General features: G+C 32.9%; 2 protein-coding genes across 2 annotated transcripts; one reads left to right on the top strand and one right to left on the bottom strand.

Annotated features, from left to right (window-relative positions):
• Positions 1 to 8,468: 8,468 nt before the first annotated feature.
• On the bottom strand, positions 8,469 to 17,965 carry LOC111705128 (trichohyalin). Its single transcript, XM_023477583.1, has 6 exons — positions 17,897 to 17,965; positions 17,240 to 17,303; positions 15,954 to 16,068; positions 14,217 to 14,756; positions 11,029 to 13,949; positions 8,469 to 8,928 (listed from the first exon to the last, which is right to left on the bottom strand). Exons 2-6 carry the CDS (start codon positions 17,297 to 17,299, stop codon positions 8,818 to 8,820), a joined length of 3,747 nt encoding a protein of 1,248 aa, XP_023333351.1. The 5' UTR covers positions 17,300 to 17,303; positions 17,897 to 17,965; the 3' UTR covers positions 8,469 to 8,817.
• Positions 17,966 to 18,762: 797 nt separating this feature from the next.
• On the top strand, positions 18,763 to 19,215 carry LOC111705124 (uncharacterized). Its single transcript, XM_023477580.1, has one exon. The coding sequence runs from the start codon at positions 18,763 to 18,765 to the stop codon at positions 19,213 to 19,215; it is 453 nt and encodes a 150-aa protein (XP_023333348.1).
• The last annotated feature ends 681 nt before the right edge of the window (positions 19,216 to 19,896 follow it).

The following is a 19,896-nucleotide window of genomic DNA, read 5'->3' as shown; positions in this document are numbered from 1 at the left end:
GTCAACCTTACATTTCGTCAATTTGCAGTTTGGTCAACCTTACATTTTGTCGATTTACAGTTTGGTCAACCTTAAATTTCGTCAATTTACAGTTTGGTCAACCTTACATTTCGCCAATTTACAGTTTGGTATAACTTACATCTCGTCAATTTACAGTTTATCAACCTTACATTTCGTCAATTAATATAGTTTGGTCAACCTTACATTTCGCCAATTTACAGTTTGATATACATTACAGTTCGTCAATTTATACATTTAATCACTATTACAAAATCATTTGGTAAACATTTGCATATCCTAATTCCTAATTCACATGACCAACTTTAATTTAACTTGGCAACTTATTTTGTCCAATGATTTGTTATCAAAAATGTTGGATATCGATATGATTGTACACTCTGTTATAAATATGTAAATATGTTACTAAATATCATGTTTCAGTTAAATTCTGAAAATTTTTCCATGGTTTTCCTGCAGCAAAGAATTACGCAAGTTTCTTTTGTAAAGAAACTATATAATTGAAATAAATTGATGAATTGATTTCTAATTCATACGTGATCAGACAAAGCTTTTATGGGTACCTTTGTGAATCTGACTTGGCACTCTATCAATGGAGGGTCATTTAAAATTACTTTATTTATATTGGTTGGTTTTCTAGATGAGAGGAGGAAATCTTATCTAAGTTATAATATCCAAGGATAATTATGTGATTCCAAGTCACCCCGGACTAAAGTATTTAAGAAAGACTGAAAAATTATGTTTAATAGGAGAAATTGTGATCGAAAGTCACAGCTTTCTGGAATATTGACAGAACCATTAAATCCACGGAAAGTACAGAGGGTCGAGGTAGACTTTAATTCAATTGTGTCTTAAATGACGTTTAACTCAAATCAGCTAAATTATACAAGGTTAAAATGCTTTTTTCTAGTAACAATCTTGGCTTATTTTGCTTTTGCATCCATGCAAGCCTTTCTTTTTAAAGGTATTATACAATAACAATAACAATTTTCTGATTTTCCAGTTTTGATAAGATTTTTTTTACCGAACTATTTTAGCACAAATCACTATAAATTCCGGTTCATTCCAAGTACCAGGCCAACTTTTAATCAGCTAGAGCAAGCTGTGAGAACAAATACAGAATATGTACGCCAAATAAATATTCCCATTTTAGTAAAATTTTTTGTAAAATAAATTGGCCCTGATCTAGCCTTTCATTTAAATAACTTTCAAATTGATAAAATTAAAATTTTGAAAATCTTGAATTTTTGTCAAGAACTACACCAACTGGGAATTTAGATTCACGAATGAATGACGATCTTACAGTCCTATGTTCATTGAGCCTCTCTGTATCTAAATGAATTAGCATAGTTTATAAATAATTCTGGTTTGATCAGATCCACCCATTGTCAGAAGTCTGTAGACAGTTAGGACTGTACAAATAATTTAGTTCCATTCTAGTTTTTAAAACTTAAAATAGTTTTCGTTGAAAATGTCTGAATTTTCCTTAATTTTAATTTTAGATCTTGCAATATAACAAAATCTTTTTTTAGATATTGAGATTTTATTTTAAATGTAAATCTCAAATCTGCTTCTCGCAAACCAAACCAATCTCGCTTCTACCAGTACCAACCCTCCTCCACTCACAAGCCTATCTTTTACTAAACCCCCGCCCCCTCCCACCCCTTCTATCAACTTCCTAACCAAGAATCAACATCCTACCGAGAAAAATTCATACCGAGAGATTATTTAAATTCCCCTCTGATATATATTCTATTCTCTATGGTTCTACCTTGTAAAAAATAAATAAAACCAACGAGGTAAGTACGACTATATTGTGTTTTGTTTTATTGGTGTTAATACACGGCACACTGCACATCTTGATTTCAATTGCAAAATCAACCAGTAAATGTGAACGATGAATGTAGAAATTTGCAAGAAACTAGACTTATGTTATATTATTGTTCCTATCTTACTTGCATATGTAATATGTATAGTAAGTAATGTTCCTTAATCAATACTCATTAATCAAAATTGTAATATTGTTCCTAATTTTCATGCATATAAATATAACTAGTAATTTCCTTTTGTTCTTAACTTGCGTAATGTTCCTATTATTGTTCCTATTCCTAACATTGTGTCCTACCCTATAGACCCTAAATCCTTGTCCTAATCCTTTATGTTTGTTCCCAATTCCTAAACAATCTTTTTATCGTTCCTTAGATTATGTATTTCTGATTTCAATTATTGTTCTTTGTTCGTTCTTAGTGCATGTATGAAACTCCTAGTTTTTTATTGTTCCTAGCTGGCTCTTGGTTCAATTGTCAATGTTCCTGTTATAATTTCAATTTTATAGTTTTTTTTTGTTCCTCAATCCTCTATTGATGTTCCTAATCTAGTACTTTCTGCTTTGTTCCTAACTCATCCAAAGTTCGTGTTTTGTATTGTTCCTTTTTTATGAACTTATAATGTTCCCGATTCTTTCTATTTTGACCTTGTTCCTAAAATCCTAAATTGTAATTGCTTAGCTGACCTGTTGGCTTTGTTCCTTTTCTCAAGTACGATATTTGTTCCTATCTATGATGTGATTTACCAAGTGCTCAACTAGCACTTTTGCCCGACAGGCCAACCCCCCCCCCTAGTTGCGCCTCTCCAACCGTACCTGTTATTTGTTAATGTTCCTTGTTTCATGTATGATGTATGATGTTTATGTACATTGTAAAGTACCTCCACTATCTTAATAAACCATAATGTATGATAAGTTAAAAATCTAGTTTTTTAGTCTTAAGTCGTTAATTTTCACTCTTATTGAGTCTTTTAAGTCAAAAAGAATTTTATCCTACGGCGCGTTTTGTTTCTTCATAAATCAGGATTTTTGTATCCACGTTAATCTAGAACCCCCCCCTCACTTAAATCCTTTATCCGCCCCTGTGAGAAAGGTCAATGTTACGGTTAGCATAACCTGGAGAAATGCATAGATTCTAATCAGTTCTCCATCGGACGGGTGTCCCAGTATATATGATGTTTTTATGTGAGCCTTCATGAAAAGATAGCAATACCCGATTCACAACGGTACTCGGCCTTGAACCTTTATCTGATCAATAGTGTGGAAGATATTGTTGTCTTCATAGATTTAAAAGTATTAAATCTAATAATCAGTTTTCAAAATTATAAACATTGATATCTGATTCATACTTAAGAACACAAAGCTGGGCATTGCCATCTTTGAATGGAGGTTCACCTGAAATTACGCTCACAGTCCCTTTAAAGACTACCTTTTTTTTTATTCATAAATGGTTGAGATACTCATGAGCTTGAAGTGAGATACTCATTAAATATGAAATATAAAGTTTATGTTAACTTTTTAATCTGTTTAGCCCTATGAAAGCTGTCAAAGATCATGTTTAGTTGAACATCCCCTGTATATGTATATAAACTTATTTAGTGCAAAGTAAAGTTAATATTTATTTCAAGATTTTATTTTCCTTAAACAATATACATTCCCTTTCNCCCCCCATCTAACTACTCCTCCATCCTTCGAAGATTCACCTTTCAATTCTCGTAATAAACGTGCTCCACAAGTAAACGATTGAACTTTGCCTGAGTGCCTTTAGGCCAAACTGTTTAATCAGTCCAGGCAACCATCTCGGTTTCTGTCCAAAAAGCTCCAGCAAACAATTAACCCAGGCTGAGGTTTCTTAAATATCTGTTCAAGTTGAGAAAGAAAAAGAAAAAGAACTGGTTTATATATTCTTTGTGTTCGTCTATGCACTGCATATACTGTATATATATATATATATATAGTATATAATACATAACTAATTATGAAAATAATCAGATACCGCGAACAGGATTCAATATTTCAACATATACAGGGTTACCCGAAAAGAATGAGACTTTACTGACGACCTTGAACTCTTTAAATATACAGGGTGTCTCACATCCTATTGGATCGTGAATAGCTCTAAATTTCAATTTTTCTGGGAAAATTAGAAAATTTAAAAAGAATTAATGCTTAAAAAATTTTATGAGGCTCACGTAAAAATTTGCATGCAGAAAATTCTAAATTTTGTGAGTATTATATGTGTGCGTATTTTGGCGTTCAAGGTTGGAGATAATCCAATACGATGCGCCCTGTAGCATTCCAAAGGTTGAATTCTGTTTTCCTGTCTTTTATTGTGAATCAAATGATTTGGTCAAGAAAGAACCAAGTGTAAAAGTTGCAGGGAATGATAAATGTAAGAGAGAAGTTGTATCTTAAGTCTCATCCTTTGTGAGTAACCCTTATAAACTATAACCTTAACCGGAGAATTCGTTGACAATTGAAAAACATATTTTTGAGGTTAAATAAACTGTTTACTGTTTACAAAGTGGCAAGTCCAACCATGACATCGACACCCTTAAAGCTTTTGTCAGCAACCAGATTTAATGAATATTACACTTTACACTAAATTTTACTATTTCTTCGATTAAGACATGATTAACCACCTAGCTACTTCTAGCTATTCATATAATCTTGTCCCTTATTAGGGATGGAAGGGATATTCTTCTTATTTTCCCTCGGGAAGTTGGATTTCCTAAACTGTGCCTTATCAGAAAAATTGATTTTCGGATTTACTGCATAATTTTTACTTTATTTTTAGTCCTCGCTATTTAATGATTTAAAAAAAAACGATTCTGAAAACGTACCCAGTACCCACCCAAATTCATAATTTTGAACGTCGACTATGCACTCAAAGTAATTATACATCGTGGAAAAGTTTTATATGTCTTAAATGAATCCTAAAGAATTTGTCCACAACACTGCATACTCAGTTTAACTACCTTACATAGCCGGTCTGTCCCTTTCATGATGATGTCTCCCTCACTTTATCTGAGATAGAGAAACGGTACCAGCGTGAATCGGACATGGCACTCTGTGACTGCAGGGCCATTTTAAGGTTCAGCAGAAAAATGTTTATTTCAGTTATTTAGAAGTATAACTAAACAAATTTTTAGAGTACAAGTAGGGTTGTTAATCGTTTTTGAAAACGATCATTAAACGATCGTTTTTTGTTTCGTTTTCCGATCATTTTTTAACTTTTAAAAAAACGATAGTTTTTAAAATGGTCGGAAAACGAAACAAAAACGATCGTTTTTCAAAAAAAATGAAAACGTTAACATCCCTAAGTACAAGTCTGTAATTTTTCAAAATCTCTTACTTTTACATTTCATATTCCATTGCTTTAAATTTACTAAAAATACTAAATTTACGACACAAGTCCCATTCTTCTTGATACTTGCAAATAATTACAGTTTAAAAAGTTACAGTCAAGGTAAAAAAAACCACATCTTTTCAAAATAATAAATACTTGAATTAAATTAGAAAAATTGAAAAATCGAAAAATTGAAAAAACGATCATTTTAAAAAAATTAACAAAAAGACAAAGCAACAAAGATTTAAAATCGTTAATAATGACAATTATGATAAAAATAATAATAAAAATGATAATAATAAAAGTAAAAATAACAACAATGTTAACAATAACAAAAAAACTATTTGCATTTCAGGAGGGAGGCATGATAATTAATCATGTTTTCACCTAGAACATCTTTAACAGTTTACATAGTTAATTATGAAGAAGGGTGGGGTCACCTGAACACAAATCACAAATCACAATATATGTTGTGTAGATCTAGATAAAAACACATTTAAACTGAATCATCTTTATTCCCATGTTGTGTAATCATTGTACAATGTGCAATGTGCAATGTGCACTCAGATCTCATTCAAAACAACCAGCAATGGTTAGAGAGCTCCTGGCTAAAATTGAAATGTAAAAATTGTGTACCTGTAATTCTTATTTATTACATTATTTAGTCAACTATATATTTATCTAAATATCTATCTTATCATAGCAATTAGCAAGCAGTTACTTTCGATCCTATTTTGACCAAATAAGCATAATTTTCTCGTATTTCCCTTTCATACTTTTATGTGTCGAAAAATAGAATATTGAAGTCGAAAGTCGTCTTCATTGTATTGATTTAAAAAACGACGACTGTAGGTATCTCTTTATTTACTTATGTGAACATGGTTAATACCAATTAGTTCTTTAGATTAAGGTATGTGACAGACTTGTTAGAATTTCAGGAATTCGCCTTCAAGTTTTTGAGATACCAATAAAAACAAGAAAATATACGACACGTTTTAACCATAGATAAAGATAGATTGCGCATAAGACGACATTTTTCAACTTGAAAGATATGTTTTAAAGATATTCCTATTATATAGATTAACTAGGTCGGTTGTGAACATTGGCTGTTCTTATGTCATTGAGTACTTGTGGTGTTGGTGTACATGAGTTCTGTAGAGAGAAATATAAGTTAGTATAGTCCTTCTCATGTCCTTCTTCAGTGAAATATTGTTGTTCAAATAGTTCCATTCCCGGAGTTATTTTACACTTATTCTATGAAATCCATTAAAACACCAAACCACCCCGCTTATCATTGAATTACACTTTGACCCCTAGAAGTATGAGTTCGCGGACTGTACAATTCTTGGTGATTTTGCGTACATAAGCTATCTATGTTTATTTATTTATCTATGGTTTTAACGTTTAAATTCAATTATAATATATATTGTACGAAAAAAAAATTTACATCTAAATAAGGATGGGCAATAGCCAGATTCGTTTTACAGAACCTTTCAAAAGGTTTCACGACAATATGAAAAGGTTTCAACCAACATGCTAGTACTTTATTTTGTAGAAGTTCTAGGGTTATTAAAACGATAGTTTTTGCCTTTAATTTTCACCTAGGATAATAAATTTGCATGTTTGATAAAAGCAAACTTCTACAGAATACAATTTTAAATCATTGGACCTTTCTCAGATTGTCGTAAAACCTTTAAAAATGTAAAAATATTAAACGTTTTTGTAAAATGAATCTAGGTATTGCCAATCGCTACATGTAAAGAATGTAAAGCAACGTTTAACATGCTAAATCCTTTTTTGGAAAGAGGAGCCCAAAGAAATCCTTAGTTTAGTTAGCATATAATCAATTCAGATCAAAACTGGTTTTTGAGAACTTCGTAGCTGCAACTAATCTTGCCTGTTTTGGTAATCTTTTAGATTTAGCTCTGAAATTCTTATTTACCCACCATTTCATTGAGAACCAAAAAGCTTTGAAATGGAAAGACGACTTTTTTGAACATGAAAAAGAAAAAGCAGCTGTTGTGCTGTGTGCACAGAGCCATTTAACTTAACAAGCAACTTAAACGTAATATGGTTGAACTATTGGCTTTGCAACAAAATCATTCAACTATTGTTTTAATGTCGTCTTTCTATTCCACCATTGTCTGCTTTTCACTGTACAATTTACAAGGGAGGATGGGTTGTCATGGTTCAGCACTGGCCAATTTCATCAAGGATTTGTCCATTAAAATAAATTAACCACGTTTTTTCTTTATCTAATATTTCCCTATTTCTCTGCATCTAGCATTTCCCTATAGTTTCAGTATTTCTCTGCAATTAGCATTTCTCTGTATTATTTCCCTGTATACAGTATTTATCTGCAATTAGCATGTCCCTTTATACAGTATTTATCTGCAATTAGCATTTCCCTGTACACAGTATTTATCTGCAATTAGCATTTCCCTGTATACAGTATTTATCTGCAATTAGTATTTCCCAGTATACAGTATTTATCTGCAATTAGCATTTCCCTGTATACAGTATTTATCTGCAATTAGTATTTCCCAGTATACAGTATTTATCTGCAATTAGCATTTCCCTGTATACAGTATTTCTCTGCAATTGGCATTTCCCTGTATACAGTATTGTCAACCATTAACATTAAGACCCCCCCCCTCCATGTAATGTCGTCTTCAACCTAAAAACTCCTCTCGGAGACAAGAAACCAAACCAAACAATTTCAGCCCGCTTCCCTTTGTTCTCCGACAACGGAGTATAAACGTTTATTAATTGTGAACCACTTCAAAGTTAAGCAAGAATATTTTCATATAAAGAATTAGTGACCTTCCTCAACATTTAATTGTTAATCTTTTCAGAAGTTTTAATGTATAAAAAGCGTCTTAGGACTTTTCGACAGTTAACCCACAAATAAGCAAATAGATCGTAAGAATCTTTTCATTATAAATTTGTAAACCATTGTAACAATTATTTATCATTATTCATTTCATTTTTTTTAGGAAATAAAGAGTTTTCTGCATTATCGATTTTGATTTGAGGGTTATTCCTTGTCTATCTGTTCATCGTCAGAATCTTGTTCCTTAGCGACAACAAGTATTTATCTGCAATTAGCATTTTACTGTATCTGTAATAAATCCAGCCATCCTCATATTTGTTAACCTGAATATACCTAGATATATCACGTTGTACATTGTCTGTAAACCTTTAAGATCTAAATATGTATTATTTGCTTAAAAATACATTTAAATATCAAATAATCTGACAAGAAAACTATGCAGAGGCGTTTCTTTCAATTTATTGCAAAATGTACTAGAGAAAGATAATATCAAAAATATCCACATTAGTAAAATTTTACGTAATGTACGTTATATTGAAGCATTAAGTTATATTACAGATATTTCAAAAACAATCGAAATTTTAGAAAAAAACGATATTTCTAGCTTGTTAAGGTATCAAAAAATTAATCATTTTAGAACAGTATTGTTTAGATTTTCTTTTTTTCCAAAGCAAGTGCATTTAACTACTAATTTTCCCCTAGCACTTTACCTCTTAAAAGTTAAATATATAACTGTATAAGTAGCAGAAAATTACAACTAATCTACACCGAAGACGACATTCATTATCTTCTTCAGAGAATACTACACTGAAACCACGCAAACATTTTCTTGAGTTTGGATTGTTTTCTAGTTAATAATAGATCTCCTTCAGCCCCACCTCCCTCAACCCTCTCCATCTCAACCTGAAATATAAATATATTGCAATTTTAAAGAGACTGTTATCGAAATTTTAAGTATGCTTAAAAGCATGGTCACAACAGCAATTTCTACAAATACAGATACAGGGTGTCCCACGAAACATGACAATTGGTGAATAGTTTTGCATGTCCTCTTCCATATACTATCTTAAATATTAAAGACTGTTTGCAGTTTATTTCGCTCAAAAATCTTTTAATCAAATATATTTTACTTTGAAATCAATTTTAATATGACTTCCAAAATTCCATGTAATATTTTTTTTCTTTCTGTTTGGTATCAAAGAATTTCACAAATTATGAAAGAAGATATTTAAAACTATTCACCAACTGTTATGTTTCGTGGGACACCCTGTATATAATAGCGGGTCTACACAGGGTGACTAAATAAACTAGAGTAAAGTGAACAATTATAAAAATTTTTATTGATTTTAGCGGCATTTTTTTCTGTGAACACAAATAAATTATATAGTATTCTCTACTCAGTTAACAACGTTTACAAAATGTCATTTTTGAACTTAAAAACTATAGGAGAGAGATCCAAATAATTGTCATATGGTGGTCAGCGATTATATCAGTACAATGAAGACGACTTATTTCTTAAAGTTTTTATTGTTAACAAGCTTTTTTCGAATTTATACAAGTTTACAAGCAATCAGAGAGAAGCTTTTTTAATTGACAGCTTCTCTTTGTTTCCATGTTTGGGTGAATGCAATAAAGATAAAAGCTTGATATAAATCAAAATTGGGTGACATATCGATATGACTATAATGATTAATTGAACTAACGATAGTTGTACTATTAACGTTCATTTGGACTAACGTTCAAAAGGACTATAGTCTTAATGAACAAATATTCGTTCAATTGAACTAAAACCCACGAGGAAACATTTCAACTGCGTGGAGAATTGTCACGTGGGTCATTTAATGTTTAGCTCCACTGACAAAATCTTAGAACAAAATAAAAAAATAAAAGTTTAATTGGACTAAAACCGTAAGAAGTGGGGAAATCCTTAATAGTTCATTTGAACAAAATTTTATAGAACAAATGAGCAAAAAAAAATTCAATTGAACTAAAGTTAAAATTTTCATAATTTTGCCCCAATTTCCAAATTAGCTCAAACGAACACATTTTAGAACAATTGAAAAAATAAAAGTTTATTTGAACTAACGTTAAAATTTTCACCATTTTGCCACAAGTTCCAAATTAGTTCAAACGAACAATTTTCTGTCGAAAATGTTCAAATTAGGACTAATTTGTTCAAAAGCACTGAAATGTTAAAGAAAATATTTAGTCCATTTGAACAGCTTTTCTGTGGAAAATGTTCAACTTAGATAATGTTCAAATGCCATAAAATAGCACAAAGATCAATTGCACTAATGATAAATTGCAATAAATGAAGATTGGCGGGAAAAAGACATAATAAGTTCAGTTGAACATGTTGAATGTCGATTTTGTTCATATGGAATAATGCTCAAATGGACTAAAAACCGGTTTGTGAACACCTGACTTGCAATGCAATTGTATGATAGTCTAATCGGCCTTTAGTCCTATCGATATAGCATCCAAAATTGTTATCGAAAGTCGTCTTCATTGTATTAATATATGCGACGATGACTGTATGTCACATAATATACAATGGTCGGCGATTATATCAATACAATGAAGACGATTTTTATTAATATTGCTTTGATCCCTAAAAACTTAAATCTGGCCAATTTTTATAACTATTTAAGAGTTGCTTGTTGCAACAGTACGGAAATTATTCGACGGCACCGTAAACAGTCGCAATTATATTTAACTATTTTTAATTAAAGAAAAAAAACATCTGTTAAACAAAGTTATGAAAAAGGTTGTTTAACAAGAAATTCAGGTTGAAGAAAATTACACTTGTGAATATCAAGGTAATCTCCATATAACGTAATATTGCATTATCACATACAGGGTTACCCACAAAGATGAGGTGTCTTTTTTTATTACTAATTCAGCAGCTGTACGCTATTCTGCAGCTTCTTGCTTTACCAAATCACGAATTAAAAATTATTCTATTTTAAGACAAAAGTTATGAAGACCTAATGTAACCTGTACCTGTTCTGTTCTTTGAATAATAGTCTCTAGAACACTGCTGGTTTCTTCAGCAAAACTCTTTGCTGCGATCTCTAACGTAGAACTTCCAGTTGCAGATGTATCAGGTTCTTTAGAGGTTTCTGAACTCAGGGTTGTAGGTAGAGTAGGTGTTCCAGGAGGAGCTAGGGGTGCCCCAGGAGATAAAGATGATATACCTGCTCCTATGGTTGAAGATAAATCTAGCCGGAAAGAGGAAGTGTTTGGAAAACTATGTGTTGGATCAGGGAAAGGAGTAGAAGAGGAACATGGAATCTCTTGTTCAAGATTTAAAGAAAAGTTTTCCGCTTTTAAGTTGGGTTTTTGAACCTCCAAAATGTCTTTTTCTGCTTTAGTTCTTGCCTCTTCTTCTGCTTTTACTCTTGCTTCTTCTTCTGTTTTTATTCTTGCTTCTTCTTCTGCTTTCATTCTTGTTTCTTCTTCTGCTTTTACTCTTGCTTCTTCTTCTGCTTTCATTCTTGCTTCTTCTTCTGCTTTAATTCTTGCTTCTTCTGCTTTAATTCTAGCCTCTTCTTCTGCTTTCACTCTTGCTTCTTCTTCTACTTTTATTCTTGCGTTTTTTTCTGCTTTAATTCTTTCTTCTTCTTCTGCGTTCATTCTTGCTTCTTCTGCTTTTATTCTTGCTTCTTCTTCTGCTTTCATACTTGCTTCTTCTGCTGCTTTCTTTCTTGCTTCTTCTGCTTTAATTCCTTCTTCTTCTTCTTCTTCTTCTTTTATTTTTGCTTCTTTGTATGCTTTATTTCTTGCTTCTTCTTCTACTCTCATTCTTGCTTCTTCTTCTGCTTTCATTCTTGCTTCTTCTTCTGCTTTCATTCTTGCTTCTTCTTCTGCTTTCATTCTTGCTTCTTCTTCTGCTTTCATTCTTGCTTCTTCTTCATCTGCTTTCATTCTTGCTTCTTCTTCTTTCATTCTTGCTTCTTCTTCTTTCATTCTGGCTTCTTCTTCTGCAATTTTTCTTGCTTCTTCTTCTGCTAATTTTCTTGCTTCTTCTTCTACTTTTATTCTTGCTTCTTCTTCTGCTTTCTTTCTTGCTTCTTCTGCTTTAATTCTTGCTTCTTCTGCTTTAATTCTTGCTTCTTCTGCTTTAATTCTTGCTTCTTCTTCTTCTTTTATTTTTGCTTCTTTGTCTGCTTTTATTCTTGCTTCTTCTTCTGCTATTTTTCTTGCTTCTTCTTCTGCTTTCATTCTTGCTTCTTCTTCTGCAATTTTTCTTGCTTCTTCTTCTGCTTTCATTCTTGCTTCTTCTTCTGCAATTTTTCTTGCTTCTTCTTCTGCTTTTATTCTTGCTTCTTCTTCAGCTTTCAATCTTGCATCTTCTGCTTTCATTCTTGCTTTTTCTTCTGCTTTTTTTCTTGCTTCTTCTTCTGCTTTCATTCTTGCTTCTTCTTCTGCTATTTTTCTTGCTTCTTCTTCTGCTTTCATTCTTGCTTCTTCTTCTGCAATTTTTCTTGCTTCTTCTTCTGCTCTTATTCTTGCTTCTTCTTCAGCTTTCAATCTTGCTTCTTCTTCAGCTTTCAATCTTGCATCTTCTGCTTTCATTCTTGCTTCTTCTTCTTTTACCCTTGCTTCTTCTGCTTTAATTTCTTTTTCCTCGTCTCTTCCTTCTTTTATTTTTGCTTCTTCTGCTTTCACTCTTGCTTCTTCTGCTTTTATTCTAGCTTCTTCTGCATTCATTCTTGCTTCTTCTGCATTCATTCTTGCTTCTTCTTCTTCTTCTGATTTAATTCTTTCCTCTTCTTTTTCTGCTTTCACCCTTGTCTCTTCATCTGCATCTATTTCTGCCTTTTCTTCTGCCTTCTTTCTCACCTCTTCCTCTGCTTTAACTTTAATCTCTTCCACAGCTTGAACTGCTAATATCCTGGCCTGCTCCTCTTGCAATCTATTTTCTTCTTCAGTATGTTTGCTTGATTCTTGATGCTTACTGTTTTCCTTTTTTTCTATTTTATCTGAAATGTAATCTTTTTCCGACTTTAATACTTCTTCGTCAGAAGTGCGTTGAATCACACTTTCTTGGAGATCCAAATTACTCTTTGCCTCAACAGTTTCTTTGGCATATTTTGTAGTACCTATTAAGTTAAGAGAGTCATCAAATATATTGTTTTTAATGCTTCTACTGCTTGACAAATCTGTTGCATCACTTTCTCCGCTTTCTCCCATTCCTCTTCCAAGCCTTAACCTTCTCTCAACCACAGTAAGGTTGTAATATTTTCCATTGTGCTCCAGCTTCTCACTGTTAACTCCAGTATAATCCTCGTCATCAGAGTGGAGATCTAATTTCAAATCAGTGATACCATCTCCTTGATCATCTTGTAGTTGGTCAAGGAGTTCCCCTTTCTCATGAGTTTCTTCATCACTATCATGTGTGTCATCTTCATCAAAACCTTCCAGAGTTGTTTTAGCTCCTTTCAGTCCACCAACCATTTCTGAAACATGAACATTTTCATGAAGAATAAATTCTTCAACTTGATCTTCAAGATCAGAAAGTTCAGCAGTATCTTCAGTATGAACATTATTTGTTTTCTTCTCTGTACTCTCTGAACCATCCATTACAAGTTTCTCAATCAAAGTATCAGGATTTTCACCTTCTTTCATTGACTGAAAGGGATTTTCGGACAAAATAGGTGATTCGAATGGGTCCTTAATTTGTCCTAAGTTTCCTCCAAAATCCTTCTGAATATGGCCTAAGAATGGGTTGGTTTGGCTCGGTTGAAACGAGTTTTGAAAGGCGTCTACAGGTGCCATAAAGAACTCCCCTTCTTCCATAAAGTTGTCAAACTTATTCCCAGACTCTTGGAATGTGGATGATTCCATGATTTGGTTTGGAAAATGGTGTCCAAAGCCATGCTCCTCTCCGAATCCATTTATCTTAAATGGATTTGTTGTACCTGAATTCAGAGGTATACTTTAAGTTAAAAAAAAACATTTCTTATTCTGTCCAATGATTCCCAATTATGAGAAAAATAAATGAGTTAATTAAATTATACAAATATAGAAGTTTAAAGTAGAAGTGAATGCCCAGAAAGGTCGTCGACTGTGAAGAATAGGAAAATTTGATTTAAAATAGTCCTATATTAAGTAAACACAGGAATTGTGCCGTATAAACAGACCCGTTTAAAAAAAAAGTTTTTTTTCAAGCTATTGTATACTCCTTCCTGAACTTAAAAGAGGTTGTTCTGCTACTGCTGAGAACGGATCAAACTGATCAAAGAAATTAATCTTAGGTTCTGCTCCCAAGAAAGGATTAGTTTTAGATCTTTTATCTGAATCAAGTTCAGAGAGAAAATCTAGCTCAGTTGTTCCAGATGGAGAATCCAGTTTAGCAGTAGTTCCAGTAGGGGTATCAGGAACCAATACTGAAGTAGCTTCAGTAGGTGTATCTGACTTCGTAGATGGAGAATCAGATTCAGCACTATCTCCAGAAGCTGTATATGGTACCGAGGATGAAGAAGTGCCTCCAGCAGCTGGATCTATAGGCGGAGAATCTGGGTTATCTGTAGCTCCATCAGCTGTATCTAGAACCAAGAACAATGAATTAGGTTTAGCAGTAGCTCCTGTTGCTGTGACTGGAACTAAGTTTGAAGAGCTTGTCTCCAGAATATTCTGTAATCCTACCAGATCTCCAGACTTAGGTTTCTCAGCAGAAACATTTCCAACAATCTCAAAAACAGAATCATTGTTCTTCTTCTCTGGTTCTTTGAACAATTCGATATCATCAAGCAGTTTTATTTAAATCAATTTGATCCCCTTTTGTAGTTTCATTTAAATTAAGATCATCATGATTTCTAGTTTCAATATAATTGAGATCATCATTATTTGCAGTTTTATCAAAATTAATATCATCATAATTTACAGTTTCATTAAAATCAAAATAATTATTATTTGTAGTAAGATCACCATTAATTGCAGTTTCAATAAGATGAACATAATCATTATTTGCAGTTTAATGAAAAAAAGATCATTATTATGTGTAGCTTCATTAAAAATAAGTGAATAGTTTGTTGTTGCAGATTAAAAAAGTAAGTAAGCCAAAGACCAACGGTTGGATGGTACAGGGTTCCACAAAATTGGAGGTCATCTTTTCTCTTTAAATCAATTTGCAGCATTAATTAAAGATTTTAGAAGTCAATTTTTTATTCTTTCAAATTACCGGAGATAAGAATAAATTCGTTCAGATTTAGACAACTCAGATTTTATTTAATAAACTCAAATCAGTTAAACATTCTTTAACGATTTTTGTTTTAAGATCCAAACAGTGAGAACAAAAAACTATGGAAAAGGAAGACGACTTATTTATTATTTTATATGTCAAACGAACTAAGTGTGCTTAAACCATTTCACGGAATCAGTGATTATTAAGCTATTACAGTAAAACTATGTTCGCAGCAACAACATCAAATAAAATCAGACAATTGTTTAGTTTTCAAAGAACATGTAAAAAAAGGGCTGACAAATTAATGCCGCAAATTATTCATAAATCAGAGACTATCTTCAAGGCAAGGATGTAATGAAAGGAAAGTTATTTCAGAAGTGTACGCATCTTTTGTACTGCGGATGTCGAAGCCTGATATGGAATCCATCTTTTACAAAAAAAAAAATCAATAAAATATTCTGGTCATAGGGAACTATTATGTAAATTATCAAAATTATCAAAATTTAATGCTTTTAACCTCCTCGGATACTAAACGAACACTGATGCATCTATTCATGTTTACAAATTCCGCCGCAGAGTATACGTGACAGCAATTAACTTTCCTTACATTACAACCTTGCTTCAAGTCATCTCTCAACCATCTGCCATGTTTCGTGGGACACCCTGTAGATGAAATCTAGGAAAGGAAGATGGTAAAGCAAGTGTAAAAATATGAAAAGAATAAGTTTTGATAATATCCCTGGTTTAAAAGGATCAAGATCTGAACTGAAAAGATCTACTAGAGGATCGTTGTCCTCTTTCACCACATTGTTGTCCTCAACCAGGACAATATTGTTTAAGTGTCCCTCTGCGTCCTGTAGGACCAACAAACATAGGACCAACAATAATCGCCATTAAGGAAGAAAAACATAATGGAATGACAAAGATATATGTTTAAAAAGTCGTTTTTAATTGAGAAATGGAACCGTTAATATGAATTAAAAGTAACATTTTCTTTAAAATTATAACAAATAAACTACAGCATTAAAGGGACTGTAAGCATAGAGAATAGAATATATATTAGAGGGGAATTTTAAGAATCTCTCGGTATGAATTTTTTCAGTCCCTTTCATCCTGAAAGGGAGTTCAAAGTGTACAAATCATGTAAATGTTCACAAATTATGTGCAGTAGAGTACATAAATACAGTATGTTCCCTAGACTATTCATTTCAATTTCGAATTTTTAAACTGTTAAATAAACTTTATAATGAATTAGGTGAATAAAAAACATCATTTGCTTTATAGTTATAACGGAAAATCATTGTTTGTAAAGTGGAAGGCATAGAGTCTATGTGAAATGATCATTGGTCAATTATGAAACCAGCCTATTTCATAATTTGGTTTTCTTTTAACAATAGTTTTAGATTTTCTATAAAATGATATTCCAGGGCCCAAAAGGTTATATAGGATAAATATGTGAAGTACACCTGCAGTATGGAATCAGTACAACAAAATGGCCGTTTTACACTTTTTTCTAGTAAATTCCCCTCTAATATATATTCTATTCTCTATGACTGTAAGTGATCCTCCATGCAAAAATGCCAATGCCCGATTTACAACGCTACCCTTAAAACATTAAGCTCCTCAAAATGTGTAAAATACTGTCGTTTTTCTGATTTAAAAATTGTTTCATCTGATAATTTCTTCATCACTTTTTATAAAGAAAGAAATGTGCAAGTCACTTACGCAGAGAACCCGCTGATTGAAATTAACAGTTTAAAGAAACAAAAACATAGATTTTTAATTCATCCTTGATCAGACTAAGCTTGTAAGGGTACCGTTGTAAATCGGGCATAGCCATCTTTTAATAGAGGGTTACTTGAAATTACAATTACTGTCCCTTTAAAGGGCAATCATTAATGGTAAAATGACAAACACATTTTTTTTAAATCTCCGGTACAACCACCGATAGCTAGTTTATTGTGATAAACGTCTAAAAAGATTTTATGTTTATCGACTTAATGAATGTCCAAGGTTGGTCGTTTCCTGAGCTGTCTCCTCTGAATTCTGCACTCTCCAGTCTCCATCGACGATATACTTGTACATATACCTAAATATCGTACTGTACAGTAATGCACACTATACAGTGTACACAATTATTGTGCATATACCTAAATATTGTACTGTACAGAGTACATAGTGCATTGTACACTATACATGCAGTACATATGATGTTAGGTGCTTCTACAATGGTATTTTCCCAAGCGGCAACTTCCCAAGTCTGTCCTTGACGCAGCGCTCGGCTCCCCTAGCCTGTTCTAGCAGCAGCACTGGGCCCCCTATCTCATCCTAACCGGAGCGCTCGGCTCCCAAATGCAGCCTGTGGCGCCTCAGAAGGTCTTCTCTAACCTGCGGGAAGTTGCCGCTTGAGATAATGCACAGTTGGAAAATTGTCACTTGGGAAGTCATCCTTGAGAAAATGTCTATGAAAAAATACCTAAGACCGTACATAAACCTACAAGTTGTACCGTACAGTGTACTCAATCTTTTAACAACATTTGCTCACAATTTGTTCAGAGTACAATTTAAACTAAATTTTTGCAATGCGCAAATTTGTTCGATTTTTAAAACATTTTAAAATATACAAAAATTTTACAATTTAAAAATTTGATTAAAATGAGAAAAATTTGACCCTGCACGAACCTGCCTGGAGCCAGAGCCAATATTAAACTCCAATGTTCTCCATCCTGCCGGAGATCACGTGGTTCCCATATTGAGTCTTTGCCACAAAGACAAATTTTCGAATCCTAATATCTTTGCAACTAGGTGCTTTAAACCTTTAATATTTCAAACTTAGATTATTTGATATCTAAGGTTCTAGAACATTGGGTTGCAAAGATACAGGGTTTAGAAAATCAGAATTTGTGGCAAAGACTCAACTCCTTTTAAGAAATGTATTCATACACAGGGAAAAAACCAGACGTTTTATAATAAAAATCAGAAACATAAACCTACTTCCTGAAGCAAACATTGATACAACTCAATTTATACAGAATACATTTTTTCATTCCGTACATATGGTGGATATTTAGAAGTTTAAAAACATGTTTATATCTAATGCTTATTCCTCGTATGGAGAAACATATGTATCAAACTATATTCAACAAATAAACATCTAAAATAATTTATTGAATTTCAAAATAATGTTCTTTAGGGGTTGCTTTGAATAATTTTGTCAAGGTTCAAACAATTAACATTCCTGCCTATCATGATAGGAGTGATTAGTACAGTTTAGGAAAAACAGAGCACAGGTGCGTATACTGGTATTAACTAACACTGACGAAAAGAAATGTAAAGAGGGAGATTAAAAAAATGAGTATAAAAATTACACAGAACAATGTGAGAAAAATGCGAATGAATAAGATAGGATATGAATCGTAAAAGAAAGTTAAGAAAATATAATAAAACTAAGAAAGGATGAAGGGTAGGACAGGTAAAGAGGGAAGACGGGTGAACAGGGCAGTACGGAGAACAAGACAAAAATTGAGAACAGGATAGGACGGGAGAACATGACAGGACGGGAGAACAGAACAGGACGGGAGAACAGAGTAGGACGGGTGAAGAGGGTAGGACTGGAAAACAGGATAGGACGGGAGAGCAGGATAGGACGGAAGAACAGATTAGGACGGGAGAACAGAATAAGACGGAAGAACAAAATAGGACGGGAGAACAGGATAGGACGGAAGAACACGGTAGGACGGAAGAACAGGGTAGGACGGATGAACAGGGTAGGCCGAGAGAACAGAGTAGGACGGAAGAACGTAGTAGGACGGGAGAACAGAGTAGGACGGGTGAACAGGATAGGACGGGAGAACAGGATAGGACGGGAGAACAGGATAGGACGGGAGAACAGAGTAGGACGGGAGAACAGGATAGGACGGGAGATCAGGGTAGGACGGGTGAAAGGGATAGAACGGGAGAACAGGGTAGGACGGGTAGGAAGAAAAGAGATGGATGAGTAAGTTTGAACCATGAATTACTGATGAATCATTTATACCTGCACATTCTTACATCTTCCGTCTTTCCACTCAAACTTTACATCTCTAAACAAACAACACACTTTATATCCCTTAACATCAATATACTTTATATCCCTAAACCAAACGTACAATAGACACACAGCTTTGTCTTTTCAAACCATTGCAATTTACATCAGATAATTCTAAAACCACGAAACAATATAATTATGATGTTATGTTTCCCTCCTTGAATATACAGGATTACTCACAAAGGAAGAGACTTTATAGAGACGAGTGCATACCGAATGTTTACAATTATTTATGATTCCATGCAAATGTAAACGTGTTTCTTTTATGTTCCTTATTATTGATTGAATAAACCATAATAAGATTTTATTCAAGGTAGACGACTTAATTTTTAGAGTCTTAGGTCGTCTTTACAGTCTCATCCTTTGTGTGGTAACCCTGTATATAGAATGGTGAAAACGGAAATGTTGCACCTTGTATATTTAATTGACCCAAAATTTACCAAATTTTTAAAACACATATTAATTTAATATTTACATTATACATGTCTTGTAAGTTTCAATTCATGCATTAGAGACAAATTACCACAAAATATTTTTTAAAACCAAAACTCAGAGTTTTTGACTCAGTAAGGTTAAATTCAACTAGAGATAGACA

The sequence above is a fragment of the Eurytemora carolleeae genome, unplaced genomic scaffold, assembly GCF_000591075.1.
Source record: "Eurytemora carolleeae unplaced genomic scaffold, Eaff_2.0 scaffold652, whole genome shotgun sequence".
In the NCBI taxonomy this organism is placed as follows: Eukaryota; Metazoa; Arthropoda; class Copepoda; order Calanoida; family Temoridae; genus Eurytemora; species Eurytemora carolleeae.
This window is presented reverse-complemented; position numbering and strand designations above follow the sequence as displayed.

Coding starts and splice junctions, on each gene's coding strand:
- LOC111705124 (XM_023477580.1), top strand. CDS start 18,763: ATGACAGGACGGGAGAACAGAACAGGACGGGAGAACAGAGTAGGACGG.
- LOC111705128 (XM_023477583.1), bottom strand. CDS start 17,299: ATGTACAAGTATATCGTCGATGGAGACTGGAGAGTGCAGAATTCAGAG. Junction 14,757..15,953: donor TCTTGATCCTTTTAAACCAG/GGATATTATCAA, acceptor AATTGTTCAAAG/AACCAGAGAAGAAGAACAAT. Junction 13,950..14,216: donor ACAACCTCTTTTAAGTTCAG/GAAGGAGTATAC, acceptor CTCTGAATTCAG/GTACAACAAATCCATTTAAG.